At 36.2% G+C, this 27,502-nt stretch overlaps 2 protein-coding genes across 2 annotated transcripts; one reads left to right on the forward strand and one right to left on the reverse strand.

Annotated features, from left to right (window-relative positions):
* Positions 1-30: 30 nt before the first annotated feature.
* LOC145935668 (uncharacterized) lies at positions 31-10,063 on the forward strand. Its single transcript, XM_083037184.1, is given in 11 exon segments — positions 31-180; positions 183-323; positions 1,646-2,586; positions 2,727-2,922; positions 3,054-3,787; positions 4,430-4,555; positions 4,653-4,821; positions 4,896-5,135; positions 5,958-6,213; positions 6,695-6,983; positions 7,673-10,063. Coding segments are annotated over 11 exon segments (3,216 nt in total). The 5' UTR covers positions 31-128; the 3' UTR covers positions 7,745-10,063.
* Positions 9,770-26,690, reverse strand: Ash1 (histone-lysine N-methyltransferase ash1). Its single transcript, XM_083037183.1, has 14 exons — positions 26,058-26,690; positions 25,195-25,567; positions 24,909-25,117; positions 23,869-23,991; positions 20,203-23,705; positions 19,743-20,075; positions 19,357-19,637; positions 18,101-18,615; positions 16,108-16,529; positions 14,645-14,971; positions 14,378-14,550; positions 13,679-13,845; positions 13,392-13,589; positions 9,770-13,304 (listed from the first exon to the last, which is right to left on the reverse strand). The coding sequence occupies exons 2-14, from the start codon at positions 25,364-25,366 to the stop codon at positions 13,161-13,163; spliced, it is 6,567 nt and encodes a 2,188-aa protein (XP_082893309.1). The 5' UTR covers positions 25,367-25,567; positions 26,058-26,690; the 3' UTR covers positions 9,770-13,160.
* Positions 26,691-27,502: the final 812 nt, after the last annotated feature.

Below are 27,502 nucleotides of genomic sequence, written 5' to 3' on the forward strand. Positions count from 1 at the left end.
AGCAGTGGTATCAACGCAGAGTACTATGGGCCTTTCGTGAGGGATATTCCTCTCGCATTCGCGTCGAACAAGGTGCAGGGGTGCATGAATCCTACTATCTGGCTAACCGGGCACGTCGCGCGCGCACAATGGATCCGTCTAAATTGAAAGTGATAGAGTTACGGGCGGCGCTGAGCGAGCGCGCCTCGACACCAAGGGCAACAAGCCAGTGCTCGTCGAGCGGCTACGCAAGGCTATGGAGGAGGAGGAGGAGGAGGTGGAGAAGGTGCAGGAGGAGACGACAACGACGACGACGACGACGACGCAGCAGCAGCAGCAGGAGTGTAAGTGTTGTCATCCTGTCACGAGGCTTCCTTCAGTCCTCGTCCTTGTCGCGTCCTTTCGTCCTATCCTACCTTTAGTGAAGTGCACCGGTCCTGAGAGCGAGGTACCTTCCTGGTGATTACGCTATTTTCCTGCACGAGTACGTTGTTACGCTACAAGCTGTAGCTAAGCAGTGGTATCAACGCAGAGTACTGAAAGACACTTCTTCATTTATGTATCTATATATCTCTGTCTTCTACTTCTTCAAAAAAGTAGTCTGCAAAAATATGAAATGATTTCATTTTTTGTCATATTCTATTTAAATAGAGTCTCTAATATAGCGTAATATGTCTTCGAAGAAGAAAAAGAATAAGAAGGTATATAAGTGCAAAAATATTAAATAATGCTACGCTACAAGATCTTTATTTATGTATCTAAATATAGCGCAATGTCTTCTATTTCTTCTTCTTCAAAGAAGAAGATATACAAAGATATGAAATGATAATTTCGTTTTTTGTCATACTCTATGTATTTAAATAGAGTCTCTAATATAGTGTAATATGTCTTCGAAGAGGAAGAATAGGAAGATATATAAGTGCAAATATATAAAATAACGCTACGCTACAAGATCTTTATTTATCTAAATATAGTGCGATGTCTTCTATTTCTTCTTCTTCAAAGAAGAAGATATGCAAAGATATGAAATGATAATTTCATTGTTTGTCATACTCTATGTATCTAAATAGTATAATTCTTCTTTTTCTTCTTCAAAGAAGTCTGCAAAGATATAAAATAATAATTTTATTTTTTGTCTTACTCTTTATTTATGTATCTAAATATCTCTAATATAGTGCAATGTTTTCTTTTTCTTCTAAAGAAGAAGAAATTTTTGCTAGATATAAAATGATAACTTTATTTTTGAACAAGTTTATAAAGATATAAAATGATAATTTCGTTTCTTGTCATACTCTATTTATGTATCTAAATACAGTCTCTAATGTAGTATAATATATCTTCTTCTTTGAAAAGAAACAGATATATAATAAGTACAAAGATATAAAAAAAACGTTACACTATAAGATCTTTATTTATGTATCTAAATATCTCTAATATAGCACGATATGTCTTCTTTTTCAAAGAAATTTGCAAAGATATAAAATAATAATTTCATTTTTTGTCTTATTTTTTATTTATATATCTAGATATCTCTAATATAGTGTGACGTTTCTTTTTCTTCTTCTTCTTCTTCTACTTCTTCTTCTTCTTCAAGGAAGTCTGCTTAGATATAAAATAATAACTTTATTTTTGAAGATATAAAATGATAATTTTGTTTTTTCCATAGGTGATCAAGAAAGAGCTTCGGATGCAGAGAATACAGGTGACACAGCCTTTAAAGAAACGCAAGAAATAATTGCAGAGGCCGCACGATCTTCGCAACCACCGAGGACACCTAGCAGAGCGTCTAGGAGTTCTTCCATGGTGACTCCTACAAAGGTTTCTACGAGAAACACATCGAGGATAGCTACCACTCCAAATTCTTCGAAGCAATCTACTCCGAGTAAACTTCAATACAGTGAGAAATCGTATGAAACGTTAACGACAATATCAGAGTCTACTTCTGAGGAACATGTAGTACAACAAGAAGGAATATCAAAATGGTCTCCTGAAAAGCCTGAAGATAAAGAAAGAGAAGACAATGCGTCAAATATTATTCAGAACAAGATTTATTCACCGCTGTCTGTAAAGTCTCAGGAGGAAGAAGCGAAACATGTTAATATTTTAGAAGATAATAAGTATGAGGCGAATGTTCTCCAAGTACCTGTGACAGAACCGTCTGTAAAAGCTAGTACAATTGCAAGTGTAGATCGATTTTCTATACCTCGAGAAGAGCACGAAACAAAAGAGTCTAGTATAGAGGAAGGTAACAAAGTTCAGCAACTATCTGCAGGAAGCCTGGAGGAAAAAATCGAAGTTAAGGAAGATATCGATGTCGATAAAGTGCAAAACACTTTCGGAAAAGACATTGAAAATAAAGTTTCGATTGAAAAAGAGGATGCAAAATGCATAGTGGATACATATAATGTTAAGAATACTGTAAACATTCCAGAAGTTGAACAACCACATGTGATACCTGATCAGGTAGACAAATCATATAATATCGAGTTAAAAAATGAAGAAAAGACTATTAACGACGATTATACAGTGCAAGATGAAACAATGGACGTTTCAGTTAATGTAGAAGATGTAGATGAGAAAACGGATAATATTCCACAAGATGAACAGGTATATAAATATATCTCGTTATATATAAAATATTAAACTTTTTTTATACAAATTATCTCTCGTAGATTTAATATAAGAATTGCTATTTTTTTAATCATCACTTATCTTTATTTGTACTTATCTTTATTTGTACAAAAAAGATTGCAGAAACATCGGAAATAAAACGAGAAGATGCAAGCAAGAATCTGGATGCAGAAGAATCAAATCAAAAAGAATACAATGACAGAAAAAGGAAAAGATCTCCTAGTCCAGTGGAAGTCCATCAGGCATCTCCTGTACCACAGAAAGCTGAGAATGAACCAGATTTCGATGAATCAGCCGTGATCTTATCTTGGTGTAAGTTCTTATAAATGTTATGCATTTTTTTATGTAAATAAATATATATATTTTATTTTTTCTATTTTTATATATTTATTATATTTATTTTATTTATATATTGTGTTTAATAAATACTTTTTTGCTTTTAGATGATTCCGACTTGAATTTAGTCATCAACAAAGAAGGATTTTTCTCCGCCACACCTATGCATAATGGTGACTTTAGCCACATATGGGCTGGCGCAAGAGCATCTCATGGGTTTGCGAATGGGAAAGTATACTACGAAGCCAAAATTACGGAACATCATTCCGCTGTCGCAAAAGACGAGCAGCAGACTGCACTCAGACTCGGTTGGTCGGTTCTCTTCTCATCCATGCAACTTGGCGAGGAGAGGCTGAGTTACGCGTACACGAGTGCCGGGCAGAAGGGCACCGATTCAAAGTTCACGGATTACGGCTCGTCATTCGGCAAGGACGACGTTGTGGGATGCTACCTCGATATGACGCCTGAGAACACTGTAGAATTGTCTTACACGGTGAACGGCAAAGATCTCGGATCCGCGTTCAGCATCTCCAAGGAGGAGCTCGGCGACAAACCGTTGTTTCCGCATATTCTCAGCAAAAACTGTACGTTCGTCTGCAATTTCGGGCAAGAGCAGGGATGGTGCGAACAAATTCCGGGTTATACCTTAGTGGGTAACGTAGAATCGGAGGACAAAATTGCTGGTCCGCGTAGACCGGATGCGAAGGCGCACTGCGAGGTGATAATGATGTACGGTTTACCTGCGGCGGGAAAAACCACCTGGGCGAGGAAGCACGCGGCCGAACATCCAATTAAATTGTATAATATTTTAGCGCTCCATAACTTGGTTGAAAAAACAGGAGTAAGTATCTGCTAAATATTATAATATATATTAAATATATATTTAGTATATATTAATATAATTATTAATATAATTATAATATTATAATATACATTAAATATATATTAAATATATATTTAATATATGTTATAAGTTATAATACATATTTAACTAATATATGTATATTAAGATATTTTAATAATAAGTTTTATAATTTTAATATACAATAATATTAATATATTATATATATTATATATATACACCCTGTATATTATATATATATATATATATATATATTATATATATATATATATAATATACAGGGTGTTCCAAAAGTCCTGCAACAGTTAAATATCTCGAAAACAAAGGCTTTTTGAGAAAAATATTTCAAATAAAAGTTATAGGGCTTTATATAAGTGGCACATTAAGTAGTAATATTAGTATGACTATAAATAGTATTATTAAAGCCACGTAAAATTCACTTTGAAATTTTTAAATGGAAACTCCTATATTTGATTACATATTATATAGCTTATTTTAAGAGCTTTTCGAAACACTATGTGTATTAATATAATATAATATAATAATATAATAAATATATTTAATATAATAAAACAATATTAATAAATAACATTAATATAAAAATCTATAATATTTTTTTAGGACATTGCTCTGTCAGATCAAGAAAATACTTGTCGACGAGAAGTTATTATTGATAAGTGCAATCGCGCGCTCGATCAGCTGATCGACGTGGCAAATGGCAGAAGACGTAATTACATATTAGATCAGGTACGAAAGAATATCATCGGTTTGTGAACTAAAAATTGCTAAATTTAAATAAAACATTTTATAACAATTATTTGATGATACTTACATTTTGTGGCAGAAGAGCAATATGTATTCTTCCGTACAAAGACGCAAGATACGAAATTTCTGCGAATATCAGCGAAAAGCTGTCGTTGTTGTACCAACCGATGAAGAATACAGTCAACGTCTGTCTGCACACAGTGCGATCGAAGGAAACGTCTCGGAGTCTGATCTCAAGGAAATGAAAGGTATCTCCATTGACATTTAATATATGCGCATGATTTACCAAACCAGTGTTTAATCGAAATGTCAATAATTGTAGCAAATTTCACTGCACCTTCGGTGGGAGAGACTTTCGACACGGTGGAATGGGTCGAGCTCGACGAGGATAAGGGTAAGAAGCTCATCCAGAAATACAACAAGGAGAGTAAAGAGGCCGGATTTGGTCAGCAAGCAACAGCGACGAAACGACCGCGTCTTGACAAGACTGAGGCCAGTAACAGAGAAACGCGCGATTCGCGAAACAACCGAGACACGCGAGATCATAATCGAAGAAATAATTGTGAGTACATATTATTAATCACAATTGCTCATTATAAATTATGAGGGTGTATATTCCCGGGAAAAACCTTGAAAACCTGGCATTCTCAGGGAATTTTGTTTTACCTTGAAAAATCAGGGAACTCTCATGGAATTTGATTTGGATTCAGGGAATTTAAAAAAAAATTGCCCTTTTGATAATTTTATTCTTATTTAGCACTTAAGAAACATGTCTAACATATCTTTGCAATATTTAAGTTTTTTTTTAAATGTGATTTTTTTAATTAAAGATCTATTTTTCAAGATATCAAGATCTTATGTAAGTTTCATAGAAAATTGTTCAATTTTTTTTAATAGGTAATATTTAAATAAATTAGTACTCCTTATTTATTTAATAAATAAATAATAATTTAATAAATAATTTATTTAAATAAATTAGTATTCCTTAAGACGTTTATACTAAATTATTTTTTGTTTTATACATTTATCTTATATTTTTGCATATATTTTTAGTGTTTAGATATAGTGATATATCGTACTTATTGTCACAATTAATTTTACAAATAATAAATCAATATTAAATGCTAGAAAAACTGCACTCTTGATAACTTTGGAATCGTATGAATAGAAAACATTATATATAGAAAGCGCAAACAGCAAAGAAACTTATTTTAAAAAGCTGCATCTACAAATTTTCTTATTTTACCTGAAATTTTAAAGGAAAATATCTGGAAGATCAGGGAATTCTCAGGGAATTCTCAGGGAAAATTTTTACAAAATTTGAGTAGACACCCTGGTTATGTTATGGTATGATATACTAACTATTATATATTTCTTGATTAAGATCAAGACAGAGGACGCATCCCTCCACCTCGACGTGGCCCTAATTTGGGTGGTTGGAGAGGAGAGAGACCGCAGAGATATATGAGGCACGTCGGTGGCTACGTACCTCCTCATGCCCCATGGAGGGCACGAGGACGATCTGGTGGGCCCGCGATGATACGAGGGGTCGACAGAAGAGTTGGCGGTGTCGACAGGAGATCAGGAAATGACAGAAACCGATCTGTCGCACCCAGACAAGGAGGCTGGGCTCCTATGAGGTAATTGACAATTATTCGTCGATGGAATCATGGTATTTCAGGGTGTATACTTCCGGGAAAAATCAGGGAATTCTCATGGAATTTGATTTGGATTCAGGGATTTAAAAAAAAATTATTCTTTTGTTAATTTTATTTTTATTTAACACTTAAGAAACGTAACATATCTTGACAATATTTAATTTTTAAAATTTTATGTGATTTTTTGATTGACAATCTATTTTTAGTATCAAGATCTTACATAAATTATAAATTTCATAGAAAATTGTTTAAATTTTTAATAGATAATATTTAAATAAATTAGTACTCCTTATTTATTTAATAAATAAGGAGTATAATAATTATTTTTTGTCATATTTATATCTTTTTGTTTTATATTTTTATCAGAGAATTTTTTTACAAAATTTGAGTAGACACCCTGTATTTTCTTAACAAAAAGGAAACGGAGTAGCTCGATGAAGTACATTTTGCACTGATTTTCCAGCGGAAGTTATCAAGGATCGCAGCAGTCTGGGGGTTGGGGTCAAGATTGGTCAAGTAATCAGTCCCAGGGTAATTGGAATCAGCCACAAACTAGCTGGGGTCAGCAGCAATGGGGAGGCAATTGGAAAGGATACGGTCATACAGGCACGTCATACGGCCAAGCGGGATACAGTCAACAGGGATACGGCAATGGTAATTGGAACAGCAGCTGGAACCAGCAGTATTACAACAACCAGTATTGGGGCCAGCAACAACAGAGTGGTCAGACCACTGCGGCTGGCAGCCAAGCTGTAAGCAAACAATAATCCACCATCGTAAATCTAAACCGAGAATGGAAACTGAATGTAAGGTATAGACATATAGAACGCTGTTTTTGCTTAAACATCGAAAGTTTCTTAAATTGGTATTCTGTCGTAATCAGTCTTGTTCTTAGATGATTTTAAGATTAGCTAAATAAAGATGAGATAAAAATATGTAAATTCATCTCGGATAAGATGAAGATGATTTTGTTTTAAATATATCTAGATAAGAGATAAAATCATATAGCGATTTATCTAGATAACTTCCAGATAATATTATTTTTAAGACCGCTTATGTAAACACACGGTTATAAAAAAAATGTAAGTTATAAAAGGGAGGGGGGGATATAAAAATATATTCATATACTTTTAATTATAAATTTTTATCGCTTACTGGTTAAGTTCTACTACTTAAGTATTTTTATGTGCTATGACTCTAAATCAAATTATCTGAACATTCGTCTAGATAATTTAGTAAAGACAACACTTTTTTTCATTTTAAATGCAGATATAGATAATACATATTTTTATTATCTATATAAAGATAAGATGATACTAAAATTTCATCTAGATGATCATCTATATAATTTTATTTAGATAACAGCAAACACTGGTCGTAATAGATCATATCGTAATGTAATAATATGAATCTTGAAAATAATGTACATATATATTTGCAGGAGATTACAAGTGACATGATTGCAACCACTTCTACCGATATGGGAGCAGGATACAGCTATTTGCAAGAATAACAGAGTCTTATGCGCGAATGAATTACCCTCTCGCAGAGCAACTGCAACAATCATGCAACAATTTCGTTCACATAAGTAGATAAAAGAATTTACGATTACATATACGATTACATACACACATCACGATATATGTATTAACAAGTGTTTGAATGCGCGAAAATACCGCTATTAAATACAAAGAAAACTTTCTCATCGCAAACGAATGAGAAATTATTTTAAAAATTATAACAGATACACCTCTAGCGAGTTTCGAAAATCCTTAAACCGGAAACACAGGTCTAATAATCTAAGTGCATTAAGAAAACGATAATGTAACACATTCGCGAGGAAAGAGATATAACTTTTTATCGCAATACTTTCTCAAGAAGTAAAAAAAAGGAGGTAAGAGAAAGAGGAAGAGTACTACGTATGGGTACAAACTACACGCAAGTAGCATTATAAAAAAGTCGAAAAAAGAAAAAAAAATAATTATCCTCAAGAGCTCGTGTAAATATGTATAGATCTATATAAAGTAAAAAAAATTATGCAGAAAATTATCGATCTATTTATACTAAATAGATGTAGCGAATTTGGTTTAACGAGCACTAGTGTATATCGGGGAGATTGTTATACATGAATTTACACAAGACATGTACATAGTACATTGAGCACTTAGGAATCTTTTCTACATTAAATTCCGTCAAAATATGAGATGAGTATGAATTGATCATCACATTGGTCAGTATTATATGTTAGATTGTTTCGCTTATGTTTGTGTTCACATCTAAATAAATTAATTTTTAAGACAAACACTTTTTAATCATCAGCTAGTGCATCCAACCGAATTCGCTGAATAGTGAACCTTTATATAGCAGTGCCCTTTTAGAAAGAGAAAAAAATATGCAAGGGAAAAAAAAGTATATATATAATATATATATATATATATATATATTGTATACCTCTTTATCTTTATCTTTCTATAAACCACCGACAATGTATGAGAAGAAGAAAAGAAAAAGAAATATTGTGGCACAAATAAATTATTCTTCGACACACGTTTTATACATGCAGACTTTTCATTGCACAAGACAACATGCAAAACAAGATCTCTCTTGCTACGACAATTAACTTTATTATTTGATTAAGCGATTTCAGATGTTTGTACCTGTATTGTATCTTCTCTAGTTACACGATTATTATCTATTATGCAGAAATATATGATTGGTTTTTATTCGATTCTTCGGAAACCGGACGTTTTCTAATTTTGCTCATTGATCTAAAAACTATATACTATATACATTATTATATTGATTCATAATGCATTTGTTACCCTACGTACTTCCTCTGCTAGGATATATAATTAATTCATTTTCCTTGTGCATCTCTTGAGAAAAGATACAAAGAGCGAAATTTGTTTATTTCTATCTATCTGATTGCATCTTGTGTCGACGACTATATTTTTATATATACAAATACCGTTTATATGTTTATATAAACACGATGTTTAACATCCATCCTGAGAATATAATATAATAAAAAAAAAAGCGTGAATCGATTTGCTCGATATATCTAGATTGCAGATTTTTAGGATCAGTGAATCGAACATTATTATAATTTAGCGACGATATAAATAAATGCGACCAGGCATCTGTGTATGTGTAGTAAATATACGAATCACCTTTACATTAATTGTCGATCGAATAATTGAAAAAAGAAAAGAAATCTTGTGAACAAAACGCGATCCCACATTTTCCCTTCTGTTCAACTAGTAGGAGAGATCCTTTTTTTATGTTTTTCGAAGAATGACTGTCCTATTTAGCTCGCGTTTCTTTTCCTCCATACATATTGTACAGTGTGTACCTTATTTGTACACTGTTTCATTAGCTCTTATACAATACAATGTCTCATTAGCTCTTTTATTTTCTTTTGTCTCCGTACATATTGTACAGTGTGTGATGTTCCGAGCTAAAGTACTTCTGTGTGAAATCGAAAATAATTTAACAATTAAGAATGATATGATATGCAAAGTTAGATATAATTAAAGAAATATTAAGAAAAAAAGGCAGAGAGAGAGGTGAGCTATTTTTTAAGAAATAATCAAGAATACTATATTTAATCTACACGTAGCCTATGCTAGTACCTCTGTGTTACCACATAAGCGAAGAAGATATAGAAGGCCCCTGATAATGTGGGCCGCATATTGTGTAATGACGATAATCACTTAGTAATTTTTTTCTATATGATGAAAAACAAAAAAAAATTAATAATCTATGTAAACTCTTAATTGTTGACGCAAAAATGTACAAACTTATTCGTAAAAATAAAAGGTTCTTCTATTTATTTCGGCCTCTCACCTATATATATATATATATATGTATTTTACATCCATAAGTAATATATGTAATTTTATGCGTTACACACTTTTAGTGACGATGATGATTCAGTCTTGCGTAACACACTATATTCTCATTAAACTTGTACAAGTATGGTACTTATTAAAAAGATTGATGAGCGAGAATAAAGATATGTGGCGTATCTATGTAAGGAAAAAACTTTTCACGTGTATTTGTGTTTTTATCAGAATACAATACAATATAGTATGTACATGCACTACATTAGCTGAAAGCTTGTCGCAACAATTGTTTTTTTTTTTCTGATTTCGTTTGATTATATCTATAAATGCGTTATAATAATGATGTTAATTATATAAGCAAAAACAAAAAAAACTCAAGAGGCACAAATCATTACACATCTATCTGTTACGAATGATTGATCTGAAAATATCCCTCTAATGCATCATCACGTTATATATTGCTTTAAATATATATATATATATATATATATATATATATATACGGACACAATTCAAACACACGACATTAATTATTGACTAATGATAATGTTGCAAAAACAAAAATTTGCCTAATAATGAAATATTACAAAAAAGCCACGCTCTCACGATTCAAATAACTCGAAATAAAACGCAAGACGAAAAATATATATTATATGATATATATATATAATATATAAATATAATATATATAATATATATATATATATATTATAATATAATTATATAATATATATATAATATATATAAAACGTAAGACGAAAGATATATATATATATATTTTTTTTTTTTTTCAGTGCGAAAATACAATAATCCTTTTATTACAAAAAACAACAATTTATATTATAATCGGTTTCTCGTCAAACCTTGTCAATAACATAAATTAATAAAATTATAATCGAATATATATATATTTTTTTTCGCTCGCATTTATTTACAAGTTGGGCATGTAGTATTTTTTTCATACGTTGCGATATCATAATAATGATGCGTAAATTTATGCATCATGATATATAACATGATTTCAATAAAGATATCGGATTAAAAATTATTGTTACATAATGCTGCTAATAATTGTTAATACCGTTATTACATAATTGACAAAAGACTTGTTCACCTACAGACACGTATAAACAAAAATTGTTAAAAAAAAAAAAAAAGAACACTGCGAACACATACATAAAAATGTGTAGAAGTATAATTAGCAAAAAAATAATTCCAAATCGTTAAAAATACATTCGCAATTAATAAAAACTCTGTATGTAAAAGATCGTAATTATTGTGTACATCAGAATATATTTCGTTCATTATTCTTAAGAAACAAATCGCGTAAAAATAATCGAGTAAGATGCAACTGTGTATATGTCATGGAAAATATCAATGGCATTCTATGTTGTTTGACATATTCCCCTTTTTACGATTTACTTGTTATATATTATAGTTATATATATATTATATAATTATATATATATATATATATATATATATCTTATAATATAATCCTTATCTCAGCATACATTTTAAAAGAACTTCCAAGAACAGTTCACACACACACACACATACACACACTATGTGTCCCTTTTAATATTTTACAGTTTACGTAGAAGGCCAGCTTCACAAATCCTTTTTTTTTTATTTTTGAATTACACAATATAATAAATATATTTCCATATTTTATACTGATATACCGAATGTATATAAATAGATATAAACGCGAAAAAAGTGCGTTTAAATAAAATAAATATCTCGTATATATGTTAATTTCATGGGAAAAAAATGCACACATCTTAATGGTATTTCTTTTGATATACTTTCGTCTTACGTCGAATTGAAAACGTAATATACCAAATTTATTCCACAAAAATTAATGTACACATAATATACGTATATATAATATATATATATGTAAGAAAAAACAAAAAGAAAAAAAAAATAAAATAAAATTCAATATCAAACGTTGTGTTCGTCACAATATATGTATCTACCATACTGTGTAATGCAATAATAAATATAAAGTCCTGAATACATATGTACAATTTTGGAATTATTGCGACTTATTCGTGTCGCGCCGGTCCACTATTCTCTCAATATATATATATATATATATATATATATATATATATATATATATATATATCAATAAATTAAATACATTATATAGTAAAGATTCTTCCCCTAGTAAAAGCGAAGAAAGTATATATATTACAGACTTGATTCAAATAAGAAGATTCGATTATGAAAAATATAATATTACCTCTGTGCACGCGATAAAACATCATCGCATATACATATGTAAATATACGCACGCTCAAGTATTCAATAACATCTATTTCTTTCGTAGAACCACCCTTGTTCTATGTATAACACGTACTGTAATTTGTACACATTTAGCTACTGTCAACTCTCTATGAAAAGAATGTACAAATGACATTTTTTTCTATACAAGTCCGCGAAATTCGGAATTATTAATTAGCCCAACTGTCGAAGAGAATCCATATTTATATATTATAATTTTTATCGGCTTGAATATTCTAATTATGAGCGTAGTATCTATCTAGTTTGAAATATCTATAAATTGCTTATGAGACATGATGAGAGACACTTCCGATGTAGTTATTAATCAATAAATATCTTGTTTTCAGTGTTAAAGATAATATAAAAAGAGAAAACCATTTTAAAATATAGTCATCTATGACGAGACACATACGAATAAAAAAAAGAAAGAAAAAAAGAAAATAAAATGTAAAAAAAAGAAATCGATAAATTGTCATTCGCTTAAATAAACGTTGCTCCTGATCACGGATATCGATATAAATTACATCAATGGACGGGCTGTACGAAGAGGAAAGATTATTTCCCTCACAATCTCCTCCAGTTGAGGGGAGGGATACGAAGAACAGGGAGGTAAATGTACAATTATCATCTTGATACACGATAGAATCAAGTTTTAGAACGATCCGAACCATCTAGCCTATTATATTATTTATCTGACTGAGATTTGTGTATAGGTATAATTCTATAAATTATAACTTTTATATGTATATATACAGTACGGATATATTATTATCGTTGTGACATTACCCACTGTCACGGGTTAAGTCCGCCGGGTCTTTTTCGGTTTCGCCTGTTCCTCTCTAGAAGGAACGACAGATCTAACGGGTCCTTCTTGTTCGGCATTCTCTGCAGTAGATTCAACAGAATGCCATTCAATTTCTTCCTCTGCTCCTCCCTCTGCGAATGAAAGTATGGCAAATGATGATTACGTAACGAAGATACTTGCTGAGCCTTCTTCTTCGACTTCTTCGAGATCATTATTACCTGAGCGTACGATGTTATAGGAGACGCGACCGTCAGGATCTCGCCTGATCTTCGTCTCGTTCTGTTAACGCACTTGTGTTCCTTGCCATGAATTTTAACGTTATCGCCGGATTCCAACTTTTTCCAACTCCCGTCCATCTCCTGATTGTTGTTCTTCTTCTTATCCTTGGACATCTTGATCCCGTCCAGACTGTGAGGCTGAAAATAGGATTTTGTACTTGATGTGATGTTGCGGAGAGAGATATTAGTATCTTAATCTTGTTGATAGAGAGAATGATAACACTTACCAGATAGGTGCGGTAATGCTTTATACGTTCCGGGAAGGTCTCGAATGCGTAAGGTTTCGTGCATACAGCGTGCCTCGCTCTAGCTACCTTCGTGAAGAGTCGCGCTGCGCGATCCACGCGATACTCGCACACGTAAGTGTGTTCGGGAGTCGAGCCGACTGGACGTCCTAAGTTCAAAAGAGCGTGTAATGTGTGTAAAAAAAGTTAATTAAACAGGGTGTTCAAAAAAGTTGTAAAAAGATCTATTTACTGGCCTCATCAGCTTCACCTTAGATGACGTCGCCAAGGTCAGGACAAGGTCACCTTGAATTTTTTGAACGGAACCCCCTCTTTTTTTTTTACATAAATCGATTCCTCGTAATATTCTGTATAAAAAGTTATAAGGGTAGGATGGCCCAAAAATGAATAATTTATAAGATATTTTAATTTGACATAATCAAACTATGAAATATATCTCATAAAATATTTATTTTTCGATAATCTTACCTCAATACTTTTATACACAAAATAATAAGAGAAATCAATTAGTGTAAAAAACGTAATTGTTTAAAAAAAAAATGTAACTGCTAGTTCCAATTACACATTTCACTCAAGGTCAAATTGATAAGACCTTTGAAAGTAGACCTTTTTAAACACAACTTCTCGAACACCTTGTATATCCAATAATGTGATCAACAAAATACTGTATAATATACATACCTTTACAGAAAGTATGTGGATCCAGGACCCAACATCGCTCGGCCACGAGATCACAAGGAACAGCCTCGTATAAAGGTGCGCAGACGACTTCGTTCACGTAGAACTTGCGCGTTGGCTCGTGATAAGTTTCGTGGGGTCTAAGATAGTGATGTCCAAACACAAACCTCTCGCCCCTATTGAATATAGATAATTTAAAAGATCAATAATTTAATCTTTTTTAACCGATAACACAAAATCAACTTGATTGATCGCAAAACAATCACTTACTCGTGATTCTTCCACAGACGTTCGATCCTGAAAATGTCCATCTGCTCGTAGTCGGGCTTCTGTATAGTTTTATACGTGTGTTTGTCAGGAGTGTCCCTCAAGACATACACCGTGTCGCCCTGTCGAAGCTGCAAGTCGCCCCGCAACAACGTCACATAGTGCTTCTTGCCTTCCTCTTCCTCCTCACCCTCCAACGGTATTTCCAGGTCGACTTCACGCGGCTGGCATCGCTCGCACAAGTAAGACTCGACGCTCGTGTCGGCTTTCACGCAGTCGCAGTGCTGCCAAACGAGACAGCGCTCGCACTGGATCATCAGACCTTCGTCCCTGCACAAATTATGGGCGTGAAGATACATTCAAAATAAAGATAACTTCAAATAATACGCAAGATAAAAAGAAGAAATTATTCTCTACATCTTTAATCTTCCTATATGCATAATTGATGTAATCAGTGTTGTGCTTAGATGATTTTAAAATTAGCTAGATAAAGATGAGATGAAAATTCATCATATGTGAATTCATCTTAGATAGATAAAGATAGATGATTTTGTTTTAAATGTATCTAGATAAAAGATAAAATTATATGACGATTCATCTAGATAACTTTCAGATAATATTATTATTTTTTTAAATCGCTTATGTAAACACAGTTATAAAAAAAATGTAAGTTATAAAAGGGATATAAAAATATATTCACATTTTTATTTGTAAGTTTTTATCGCTTACTGCTTAAATTCTACTACTTAAGTAGTTTTATGTGCTATAACTTTAAACCAAATTATCTGAACATTGTCTAGAAATTATCTAGAATCTAGATCATTATCTAGATAATTTCTAGATAATTTAGTAAAGATAACACTTTTTTTAATCTAAAATGCAGATATAAATAATATATATTTTTATTATCTATATAAAGATAAGATGACGCCAAAATTTTATCTACATGATCATCTATATAATTTTATTTAGATAACAGCAAACACTGGATGTAATTAAGGTTCTTGGGTCCTCGCCGCGGGCCATGTTAGATTGTGACGTCAGAGGCGAGAAAGCACACGCTGAAAATTCTTAGATGCCATTTTTAAATAAAAAGATATTTCGATGAAACACTATTACTTTAGATGGCTTTAGCACATTTTTAAAATACCTCTTTTCTTGAGAGTCAATCAACAACCGTAAAATGATCGTGATATCAGACTTTATGTGAAATGACTGCGCATGCGCAAAGACCAGACGGCTTGGGCCTCATATTACAATCATTTTACAGTTGTCGATTGATTATAAAGGGAAAAGGATAGTTTTCGAGGTATTTTAAGAGTGTGCTAAAGACATTTAAAGTGCCGTTTCATCGAAATATCTTTTTATTTCGAAATGGCATCTAAGAATTTTTAGCGTGAAGAATTTTTCTCGCCTCTGACGTCACAATTCCTGGTCGGCGAGGAGCCAGGAGCTTGTTAATTTACCTGTGCAGTCCGCAGATGCATCTAATCACATCCTCCTCTCCGGCCGTGGATCCACGAGGCGGCAGGAAACTCTGAGACGGCGGAGAACCGGTCGCTTCCGTTATAGCGTCCACAAAATCGGGTTTACTGCTCAGGTACAGCTTCCGGAGTCTCGCCGCGGCGATTCCTATCTCGGACGTCCTGCCGAAGAATCTCACGTTGTTGTCGAAGAGCCTTATCATATCGTGATCAAAGTGCTCCGCGGTCTTGTAATGACCGGTGCCGATGCACTGATCTATCGTGCTCAGATCGATGGGTTCCGCTATCTTCTCGTAATAATCGGACAATTTTCTCTTCGAGGGTAAGTTCATGAACGGTGTGCACAGTAGCTGGCCATTTTCGTCGTTCGCCGTTGCCACGATTGTGTACAATTCTTTTAGTACCTGTAAAAAAAAGTTAATAATTTATTTATAATAATTTTTCTTACATCAATAATATTTATTATACAGGGTGTCCCAAAAGTCCTGCAACAGTTGAATATTTCGAAAACAAAGACTTTTTGAGAAAAAAAGTTTCGAATAAAAGTAGTAATATTAAGTAGTAATTAATAATATAATATAATTATGATTATAATAATATTAATATTATAATACAATTATAATTAATAACATTAATATATATTAAGTAATAATTAATATTAAGTAGTAATATTAGTAGTGACTAAATAAATAGCATTGCTAAGGCTACATAAAATTCACTTTGAAATTTTTAAATGGAAACCACTATTTTTTATTACATATTCATCTATGTAGCTTATCTTAAAAGCTTTTCAAAACATTATAATAAGTTTTTTTCCGCCAAGCATCTTTCTAGTTATGAGACTTGAAAGATACAGTATTTTTTTTACATAAAATACAAAATATCTTGTAAAACATTCAGTTTTCGGTAATTTTATCTCAATACTTTTATGCACAGAATAATGCGACCAATCAGTTGATGTAAAGAAAGCGCATAATTGTTTTTAAGAAAAAATATGTTGCAAATTGTATACATTTTTTTAAAAATAACTATGCGTTTTCTTTACACCAATTGATTTGTCTAATTATTTTATGCATAAAAGTATTAAGATAAGATTATTGAAAATTAAATATTTTACAAAATTTTTTGTATTTTATATAAAAAAATATACTGTAATCTTCAAACATTATAATTTGAAAAGCACTGAGTGAAAAAATACTTTATTATAGTGTTTTGAAAAGCTCTCGAGATAACCTACAAGCAAGGGTAACAACCAGTTAATTAGTTAAAAAGTTAATAACCATAACTTCTAACTTAGCTTATTTAATTTAAAATAAGTTAATTTTTAACTTCAACTAAACTTAAATTTATTAACTCTTTTTCTAAGTTAAAAAATATTTTAATAACGATTAAATTTTAATAAGAGCATCATTTTATGATGTATGTCATTCTTACAAGTAATATAAAATAAATAAAGATATTAGTTTTTATTTTTTACATAAAAAATTGTAGTTACAAAGAAAAATATATATTCCTATATAAAAAACATAATTTCTTTGTTATTTATTATTTGATATAAATTTTAAAAAAATTAACAAATAAAATATTAAATTAAAAAATTTTAAAGTTATGTATTACATTCTAATTTGATATAAATAATGTTTTCAAAAATTAACTTTTGATTTAAGTTAATTTAATCTTAACACAATTTATGAATTTTTTGTTCATTCAACTTTTACCGTAATTAAATTAATTTTATAAGCCATTAACTTTAACTTAGTTTAAAAAAATAATTACTAATTAACTTGCTCAACCTTGGCTGAGAAGAAGAACAAGAATGTGCAATCGAAAATAGGGGTTTCCATCAAAAAATTTCACAGTAAATTTTACATGATATTTTATATGAGATATTTGACTGTTGCAGGATTTTTTAGACACCCTGTATGTTGTATTGAAAATAACACGAGAAACTCCATCATCGCGCGCATCAACTGACCTTGGCTAGTTTTGCAGTCTTGTGTACCTCCGGGTCATCCTGCGCCTGCGCGAGCCTACGCGTTCGCACGGTTCGCGCGTTGGTGTTCGTCAACGCGGTCAGCTGCGAAAAGAAGGCGTCGGACTGGGCCTTGGAGTCTCCGGAGCTCTTCTCCTTGGCGACGCTAGCATTCCCGATCTTCGTTTTTCCGTTCTGCACCTGGACATGCTGTATCGACTGGGCTGACTTGAGCCGTCGAACCTTCTCCAGGTTCCTCAGCAGGAAGCAGTGATGCTCGCGCGCGAAGCAACGCTGCTGATAGGACATCGGCTTCAGCTGGGGCGTGTTGTGCGTCAACGTCGGGTCTCCCACCTTCCGGGACTTGCAGAGGTTCTTAGAGTTGGCCGATTGTACCGCGTTGTTCGACTTTCGAATGTTCTTCCGCGGTCGACCCACCGATCTTCTCTCGGTGGACTCCACCTGAGCCGATGGGAGAGACGATGGGACACTTCTAGCCACCCGTTGACTCTTTCCACCTGTCGTTTATCAAGTAAATTTATATTTAACAGAGTGTCTACTCAAATTTTGTAAAAAATTTCCTTAAGAATTCCCTGATCTTCCAGATATTTTCCTTTAAAATTCCAAGTAAAATAAGAAAATTTGTAGATGCAGCTTTTTAAAATAAGTTTCTTTGCTGTTTGCGCTTTCTATATATAATGTTTTCTATTCATACGATTCCAAAGTTATCAAGAGTGCAGTTTTTCTAGCATTTAATATTGACTTATTAATTGTAAAATTAATTTGGACAATAAGTACGATATATCACTATATCTAAACACTAAAAATATATGCAAAAATATAAGATAAATATATAAAACAAAAAATAATTTACAATACTAATTTATTTAAATAAATTATTTATTAAATTGTTATTTATTTATTAAATAAATAAGGAGTACTGATTTATTTAAATATTACCTATTAAAAAAAATTGAACAATTTTCTATGAAACTTACATAAGATCTTGATATTTTGAAAAATAGATCTTCAATTAAAAAAATCACATTTAAAAAAGAAATTAAATATTACAAAGATATGTTAGACATATGTTTCTTAAGTGCTAAATAAAAATAAAATTATCAAATTCCATGAGAATTCCCTGATTTTTCAAGGTAAAATTTCCTGAGAATACCAGGTTTTCAAGGTTTTCCCGGGAGTATACACCCTGTTTAATCACAACCTGACGATGATAATGCACAGATATTCTCGACTTTTACCTATGACACCTCTACAGGCACTGCTGCCGCATCTGCATTGCTGTCCCTCCGACGGATTGAAGAGCGCGAAGTTGTAATCGTACGTCAACTCCTCGCCAGGCTTGATGTCCCTCGATGCGAACAGCGCCATACGTGGTAGGCCGAGGACGCTCCATTTTTGCATCTCGCAATTCGGCTCGCACGAGTGATTCACGAACCTCCCGTCGCCGCCCATGCGATGACCATCGATCACCAGGCCACCGTCCAGGTGCAGGCAGTAATGATGCGTATCATTGGCGTATCTGTCGGTTTTTTTTTAATGTACATTTTTATCTCTAAATTTGATTACAATTATCTTCGTATCTTCGGGTATATTTTTGCATATACATATACAAATGGAATCGTACCTGGTCGCCATTCTAGACTTGAACTCCCTCTCCGACACGACTTCGCCTACATATTCGAGGATAAAGTCTCCAGATTTGATCGACTGCTGAGTCCTCACTCCCCAACCCTTGTCCTCCGTCATGAACCTTTGCAATCCCGGCGACCACTCGTGCTTCTGAATCTTCTGATTCGCGCACTTGTCGATGCAAGGGCACAGTTGCGGCGAGCATTCGCTGAAGACCATGCGATTGATGCAATCGTCTCCGCAGCCGCTCTCCGGCTTGCACTCGCACGCCTGTGCCTCGTACAGGGTGGTCGGCTTAACGTCGTAATAAATGTTGGTCCGAATTTTTCTGCAAGGACAAGGTACAAAATTATTTACTAATATTATGCACTTGTTTGGCACTGAAAAGTTCCCAACGTATTACTTCATCAAGAAGAAGACTAGAAAATTAAAAGAAGACAACACACTTTACTTACTTGTAGTTCCACGATGGCACCAGATCCCGATTGGGTAACCTTGACTGAGCGTGCAGCCACAGCAGATCGTACTGAAGTTGAAACGGCGTCTTCTTCTGCCGCAAGAGTTTCCCGGTCGGGATGATGCCTGGCAATTGCTCGGCAGCAGTGTAATGTTCGCCGCTGGGGCAGACGATGATCTTCCTCTTGGCATCAGCATTGGCGAGCTTCTTAGGCTCCAGGTCCTTCTTGTACTCGGAGAATATATTGTTAGCCTGCAAGTACCGTTTCTTCCACCTCGACTGTTTCTTCCGATTGGAGAGTCCCGCGGGCTTTCTGCCAACCTCCTGATCCTCGCTGGCCACGTCGCTGCTGGGTGGTGCCTCGCTTTCTGTATCGTAACCGGCGCTCCTCAGCCTCTTCGCGCTCCTAACGTATAAATTGGAGGGACTGGTCGAACCTCTTCTTCTCTTGTGATTGTTGTTGAAGCAGCCGGACAGCTCCATTTTGACGTTCGCGCGCTCCAGCTTCCTCAGGTTCTCCTCGTTCAGCTCCGCGATCCGTTGGCTCTGATTGTAACGCTCCAGGGATTCCTCCAGCGACGCGTTCTCGTCGTAGATCCGGCAGTCCGGTATCTTCTCGTACTTGATCGGGCTAGGATACAGCTTCTCGGACAACACGCTGCTGTCGGACTCCACGAGGTCCTTGCGAACTCGCAGCTGGCCGGGACAAGACTCCGTCACCTCGTCCGAGCCGCTTCGACTGGAGGTCTCTTGCACCGTGCTGGAATTGTCCAGGTTGTTCTTCACGTCACCACCGACGACCTGTTCTCTACCATCAGATTTGTTCTCCGTCGGAGCGTTTCTAACTTCCTTCTTCATCAAGGACGCCTTGTTGTCCTCCGTTTCTTCGGACACTTTTTCCCGATCCTTGCGTATCTCGTTGGCGCTGCCAGATGTCGCCGATTTAGCGGTGGAAGAATCGACAGTCAGCTTCTTCTTCTTCTTCTTCAGGGTCGGAAAGCCCGTGCGATTGATGGCTTTTCGTCTTCGCATCTTCTTCTTCGTGAGAATCATCGCCGCGGTGTTGTTCATGAGATTTGGCACGCTCGAATTACCCATCTGCATTACCTTGGTCTCGGTAACGGCGAAACCGTCGTCGAATGTCTCTATGTGGGTCTCCGAGTCGACCTTTATGCTCTTCTCCATACGAATGTGTTCCACGTCCAGCTTGTGCTCGTCCGATTTGTCGGTCTTGATCGATTTTTCCGCCACTGCAACCTTCTCCAATTTACCGGACTTGTCCGCGGCGACCTTGGAGCTCTTTTCCGCTACCTTGTCGAGGAAAGCGTGACCTTCGGACGGTAATTTCGTCACGGTGACGCGAAGATCCTTGACGATTTTCTTCTTCCGGCGCGGTTGAACTTCTGATAACTGAACGATGGGTTTATCCTCATCGGTACCTGGCTTCTCAGATACCGCACTTTCAGCAGCATCCCTCGGTCTCTTCTTGGGCGTAACTGGCGCGGCCTCTTCGTCGTGAACGGAGGACGTCGAGCTGCCACCACCGCCGTATCTCGTGATGGTGGCCTCGATTGCCTCCTCTATGTGACTCTCCGTGGAATTGGACTCGTTCGCGTTCGCATCCGCGCAGCTGGCGTTCGAACTCTGCGAGCTATGCGGACTCGACACGTGATAGTGACGTTTCTTCAGCGGCAGCCGCTGCTCGTTCGGATTGGAGCTCGTGCTGGTGTTGGCGCTGCTCTTGGAATCAGCGTTCGCCAACACCTTCTCCTTCTTCAGCCGCCGCTTCAGCTTCTGATCGTCGCTCGCGCCGACGTCGCCGCCCTTCCTCTTCTTCGTCAGCTTCTTCACGCGAAAGATCTGCGGCAGCTCCGAATGATTGGCAGCGGTGTTGTTCCTACCCAGGCTACACGATCTTGCAAACTCGTCGATCAGCTTCTCCAGCTCGTGGAGGATGCACGAGTCGATGATACGTATAGGCTTCTCCGGCGGCGTCAGCAGCTTCCTGTGATGCTTGTGATGGTGACGCTTGTGGCAATGATTGTGCTGCGTCGTCGACTGCTGCATCTTGTCGCACTTGTTGTTGGAAGACACGTGCTTCATTATTTCAGCCTTCAGGATGTCGCCCACCGGGAGCGAGATCAACGTCTGCACGCCCACCCCGTTGGTCTCGTGATGATTCGTCACGGTTGTCTTCTTGTTGCACTTATTCTCCTTCAAGACACGCCTGCCGACCACCGATGGCGCCTTCTTCGTTAGATTCTGCTTCTTGGACACCTCGACGGCCGCGTTACTCCTGTTCTCCTTGGAACCGGTTCTCTTGCCGGTGCTCTTCTGGTCCTTGGACACCTGGTGATGCTCGCACGTCTTCTGTCGCGTCAACGGAACCGTGGTTGTCTTGTTAGGCACGCAGGCTCTGTCCTGTCTGACCTTCCGGCAACTCCTGCCATCACATTGCGGCACCAGTTTGCTCGCGGTGGACCTGCTTAGGCACTTTACCCTCATCGGGGAACTCGTCGATCCCGTCGCGGTCTTCCTCATCATCATTCTCTCCTGCGAGGGAGGCTTCGCCGAAAGATTACCGTAACGTTTCTTCTGGCATATCGTCGGTGGTTTGCCTTTCGTTCTCTTGCTCGCAGGAGATACATCCTCCTTCGCGTCCCTCGACGCGATCGGCTTCGCGTTAGCTCGTTTCCTGGTCGAAGATACGTCCTCCTTGGTGCTCTTCGGGTTCGATCCTTCCTTCGCGATCGCTTGCTTCTTCTCCGTCGATCGAGAATCCGAATTTTTCGCACTCTTCAGAGACTCGTTCTTCTCCTTCTCCGCTTTTTCGATCTTCTGGATCTTCTCCACGATCTCCGGCCTCAAACGCGGCCTGCCAGGTCCACGTGGTTGAGCGGACACCGCCTTCGCCGGCCTGCCGGGTTTCCGTTTCGGGGGATACAGCACCCGGTCGACGTTCACCGCCGGTTTAGTGGTGACCGAAGGTTGAATGGGCGATTGGGTCGGCGCCGGAGGACTGACGGGACTCGCCGCCAGGTGTAGGGGACTGTTGTCCACCGATTGAATGCCAGAATCCGGCGAGACATTAGACGCGCAGGGGTACTCGGTGTCGTTGTTGAGCTTTTTACCGCCGCACTTGCTGCGCCTCTTTCGCGGCTCCGACAGCATCGCGGTCTTCTCGGCGAACTGCTGCAACAGGGTAGAACTGTACACCGGGACGGGATTCTGATCGGCGTTCTCGCTCGTATCTGAATCTGCGCCGAGCGACATGCGCTCGATCGCCTTCGACACTAATCGACCGCTCTCGGAGTCCTCGAAGCCGTCGAACGGCGCGTCCTCCTGCTCCTGCGAAGGCAAGATCGCGGTGAGATCTTCCTGATTGATCTCTTGCAAGGAGGAGTGATGATGATGCTGCTGCGACTGTTGCTGCTGCTGCGTCTGTTGAGACGTCACGTGTCCCGTAGATGAGTCCGAATCCTCGCTACTACATTCTGAGGACTATACAAGTCGGTTTGCGTGAAAATCCGTGAAATCCGGAACAACTCCAATGATTAATCATATCATTTTTTTTCTTCGTTAATTAATTGAGTGTTTTTCCATCTGTGTTTTTTTTTTGTTTCATTTAGTTTATAGTTATTATAATTGCAAGATAATTATTTACCTTATTTCCGTGACTGGTTTTTGGTTTCTTTGTTGTAACGTTTTTCTTGTTTTTTTCACACTTAATTTTCTCAGAGTCTTCCTTCTTCGGACCCTTCATGGTAATTTTTAATTTCAACGCTCCCTGCAAACACACGATACAATATTTTCTTATGAAAAGTCGCTCTAACAAAAGACACAAACTGGTAGGATGGAAATATGGAAGGTGTCCCATTTTAACTTTCGCATTGAAATTTCTCGAAAATCAAGGCTTTTATCGAAAAATGTTTCATACAAAAGTTGTACAATTTCGAGAGGAACGTCTTGTAAGCATAGTCTTATTCTAGATAGAAAGCATTTTTAAGATTTTGAGATCATCATTACTTTTCTTTAAACCAGAACCATTATAATTTTCTTACATAAATCGATTCATCGTAGTATTTGACGTAAAAAATTATTAGAGTGAAATGAATGGCTTACGAGATATTTTATGCTTCATTCTGACACATTTTGACAAAATATATGCATTTTTCGATAATCTAATATTATTTTTCCGCATAATGAGCTAAATTAATTGGTGTAAGAAAAATATACTCTTCTGATTTTAAAAAAATTGTAATTTGTAATATGCAACTGTTTTTCGTAAAAATAACTATATGTTTTTTACACCAATTTGATTTATTTCATTCTATGTAGAAAATTATTCAAGTAAGATTATCGAAAAATGAGTATATTACGAGATATTTCATATTTTTTGTCAAAATGTGTTAGAATAAAGCATAAAATATCTCATTCATTTTTCGATTATTCCACTGCAATAATTTTTTACGCCAATTATTACGAGGAATCAATTTATGTAAAAAAATTAAGATGCTTCCATAAAAAAGTAACGACCTCGAAATCTCTCCAAAATGCCTCCACCTTGAATAAGCCTATGCTTACAAGACGTTCCCCTCGAAATCATAATTTTTATTTTATTTTCGATGAAAGTCTTGGTCTTCGAGAAATCTCAATGCAAAAATTAAACTAGAACACTCTGTATAATGTTGCGTTTCAATATACTTGTTCAAAGTTAGTCTCTTGAATGGAAAACGTTTGTTCGCTGTGTTCGGAAGAACAATCCGAATTAGATCCACTGTCTTCCTCTTCGTCGCCGCTACTTTCGTCGTCTGACTCTGAATTGGAATCTGAATAAGAGCAACTGCCTTCGCTTCCACCAGAGCTTTCGTCGTCAGAATCAGAGTCTTCTTCGGAGTCGACCGAATCTGTTCCTGGAAATTCATCAGAGAAGGGTTATTACGATTTATTTATCAAGATTCCTAAATAATCGAGATTCTGCAGCTATTACCATTAGGTTCAGTAGTGGGATCCCAACTACCACCACCTTTTATGGCATCCATATCAACGGTCGAAGGGAGCTCTTTCTCTTGCTCCCCATCGTTTTCCTCCCAATTCCAATTCTGCAGTGCTAAATCCGAGGGATGGTGAATAACGGCGTTCCATCCTGAATCACCAGACATTTTTCAGCTTATCTGACATCCAGCTGGACCGAATAGAATACCATTCCTTATACTTTTGTTCACTCATCAAGCCTTTTTACGATAACAAGAAGCATATCTTCGAGCCTTATCTTATTAGAAATATTCATTCGCCAATAGTCATCGACGTCATACTTTTGTCAGGAGACAGACAAGCTTAGCGAGTTTCAAGATTTCGCTGCGCTGTAAAAAAAAAGAGAAAATATATATTAATTTCTTTGATAATGTATCATCGAATATCAATATCGCTGGATATTGTTTGCAATATTTCAGAGAACTGCGATAAAAAAGGCAATAAATCGCGAGGAATAATTTTTCGTATCATCTATATCATAAAATATATTTTGTCGTAAAATTATATCATTGCATCATAAAATACTTGTACAAAAATTAATTTTCCATTTCGCACGAACTTGGATATGACAAGTGCACGTCTACCTGAACAATCAACAAAGTTCTCGAAAAACTATACGTGTAAACAAACATTTAAAAATCGTTCGGCCAGCGTGCAAAAATTTCGTCGCCTCCTTCTGGTGACGCGTCACACACAAGTAAACAAGAGTGATCGGAGGAGGAAGGAAATCGGAGCACGATGTACGTCGAATCTCTGTCTCTCTCTCTCTCTCGCTCGGAAAAGAAAAAAGAAACGTTACGTTGGCCATTTATACGTTACCTGGCAAACCCCCGATATCGGGTCGCGTACGATCTCGACGACAGCTGTTTCCTCTTTCACGCGTTGCTATTCGTGCGCCAGGTGTGCGTCCGCCTCATGATAAAAGTCGGCGGCGATTTGGCGCGAAATGTCTGGCGAAAAATCCAGTCCGCGAGGACGACGTGGATCGCCCAGGAACGCGACGACGGGGTCGACGGGGAGGACGCACGAGCGGCTACGGGGACAAGCGGGTCCTCCACGGGGTCTTGGCCTTCCCGCCGCGACGAAATACAATTGGAAAGTTCGATGGTGTGTTTACGTCCCCCCCCACCCGCCCCAGGATCGCAGCGCGACCACAAAATGGCGTTTTCACCGACGACGACGTTGTTGATTCGATTCCGTCCTCTGTCTCTCTCCCTCTCTCTTTCTAGGCCCGGAAGTTATTCGGCGCCAATTCCCCGGGGAAGGATCCCACCGTTCGTTCCTTATCGCAGGACACCGGCGACCGCACGTCGAATTCGCGATCCTCCGCGGATTCACCTATAACCCCCGGGAGTATCGCGAGATGCGATTGTGTATAGATATATAGATTCGCGTGTGCGTCTCGTGCGAGACTCTTGATTGCATAGGGATTCGCGCAGCGCGTTCGTTCGTTCACGCGACACTGCTGCTTCGGCGGCGCGCGCCGCGACACTAGCGCCACCTGTCAAAATTGAGTTTGACAGGTGGCGCACTCGGTAACGTTCGGGCCTGCCTTATCGACCCGGGCGGACGATAATTGGCGCGAAACGCGCGGCGGTTTAAATTTCGCGGTATCTCGACGAACTTTCGGATGTTGGGGACAGTTGTGCTTAGGTGATTTTAAAATTAGCTAGATAAAGATGAGATGAAAATATGTAAATTCATCTTTGGATGAAGATGATTTTGTTTTAAATATATCTAGATAAAAGATAAAATTATATGGCGATTCACCTAACTTCCAGATAATATTATATTTTTAAAACCACTTATGTAAGTTATAAAAAAAATGTTAATTATAAAAGGAATATAAAAATATATTCATACTTTTATTTATAAGTTTTTATCATTTAACTGCTCAAATTCTACTACTTTAAGTATTTTTATGTGCTATTAAACCAAATTATCTGAATATTATTCTAGATAATTTAGTAAAGATGACACTTTTTTTCATCTAACTTATTTAAAAAATTTTTTAAATAAATTTAAAATATATATATATGATGTGTATACTTGTGTTATACAAATACATTTAAAAACAAATAAATAAAATAAAACAAAAAATGTCAATCAAATGAAAAAAAAAACACTAAATTTTTTTTATCAAGTGTTCAATGCGTACTTAAAAATCCGAGTCGAATACAAAATGATCTAGTTTTACTTTCTGGGATTCGAATAATAAAAAATAATATTAAATAAAATATTTTTTAAATAGATTTAAAAAATGT

The sequence above is a fragment of the Prenolepis imparis genome, unplaced genomic scaffold (genome assembly GCF_030444845.1).
Source record: "Prenolepis imparis isolate NDT839.2.m4 unplaced genomic scaffold, iyPreImpa1.0 SCAF_4, whole genome shotgun sequence".
Classification (NCBI taxonomy): Eukaryota; Metazoa; Arthropoda; class Insecta; order Hymenoptera; family Formicidae; genus Prenolepis; species Prenolepis imparis.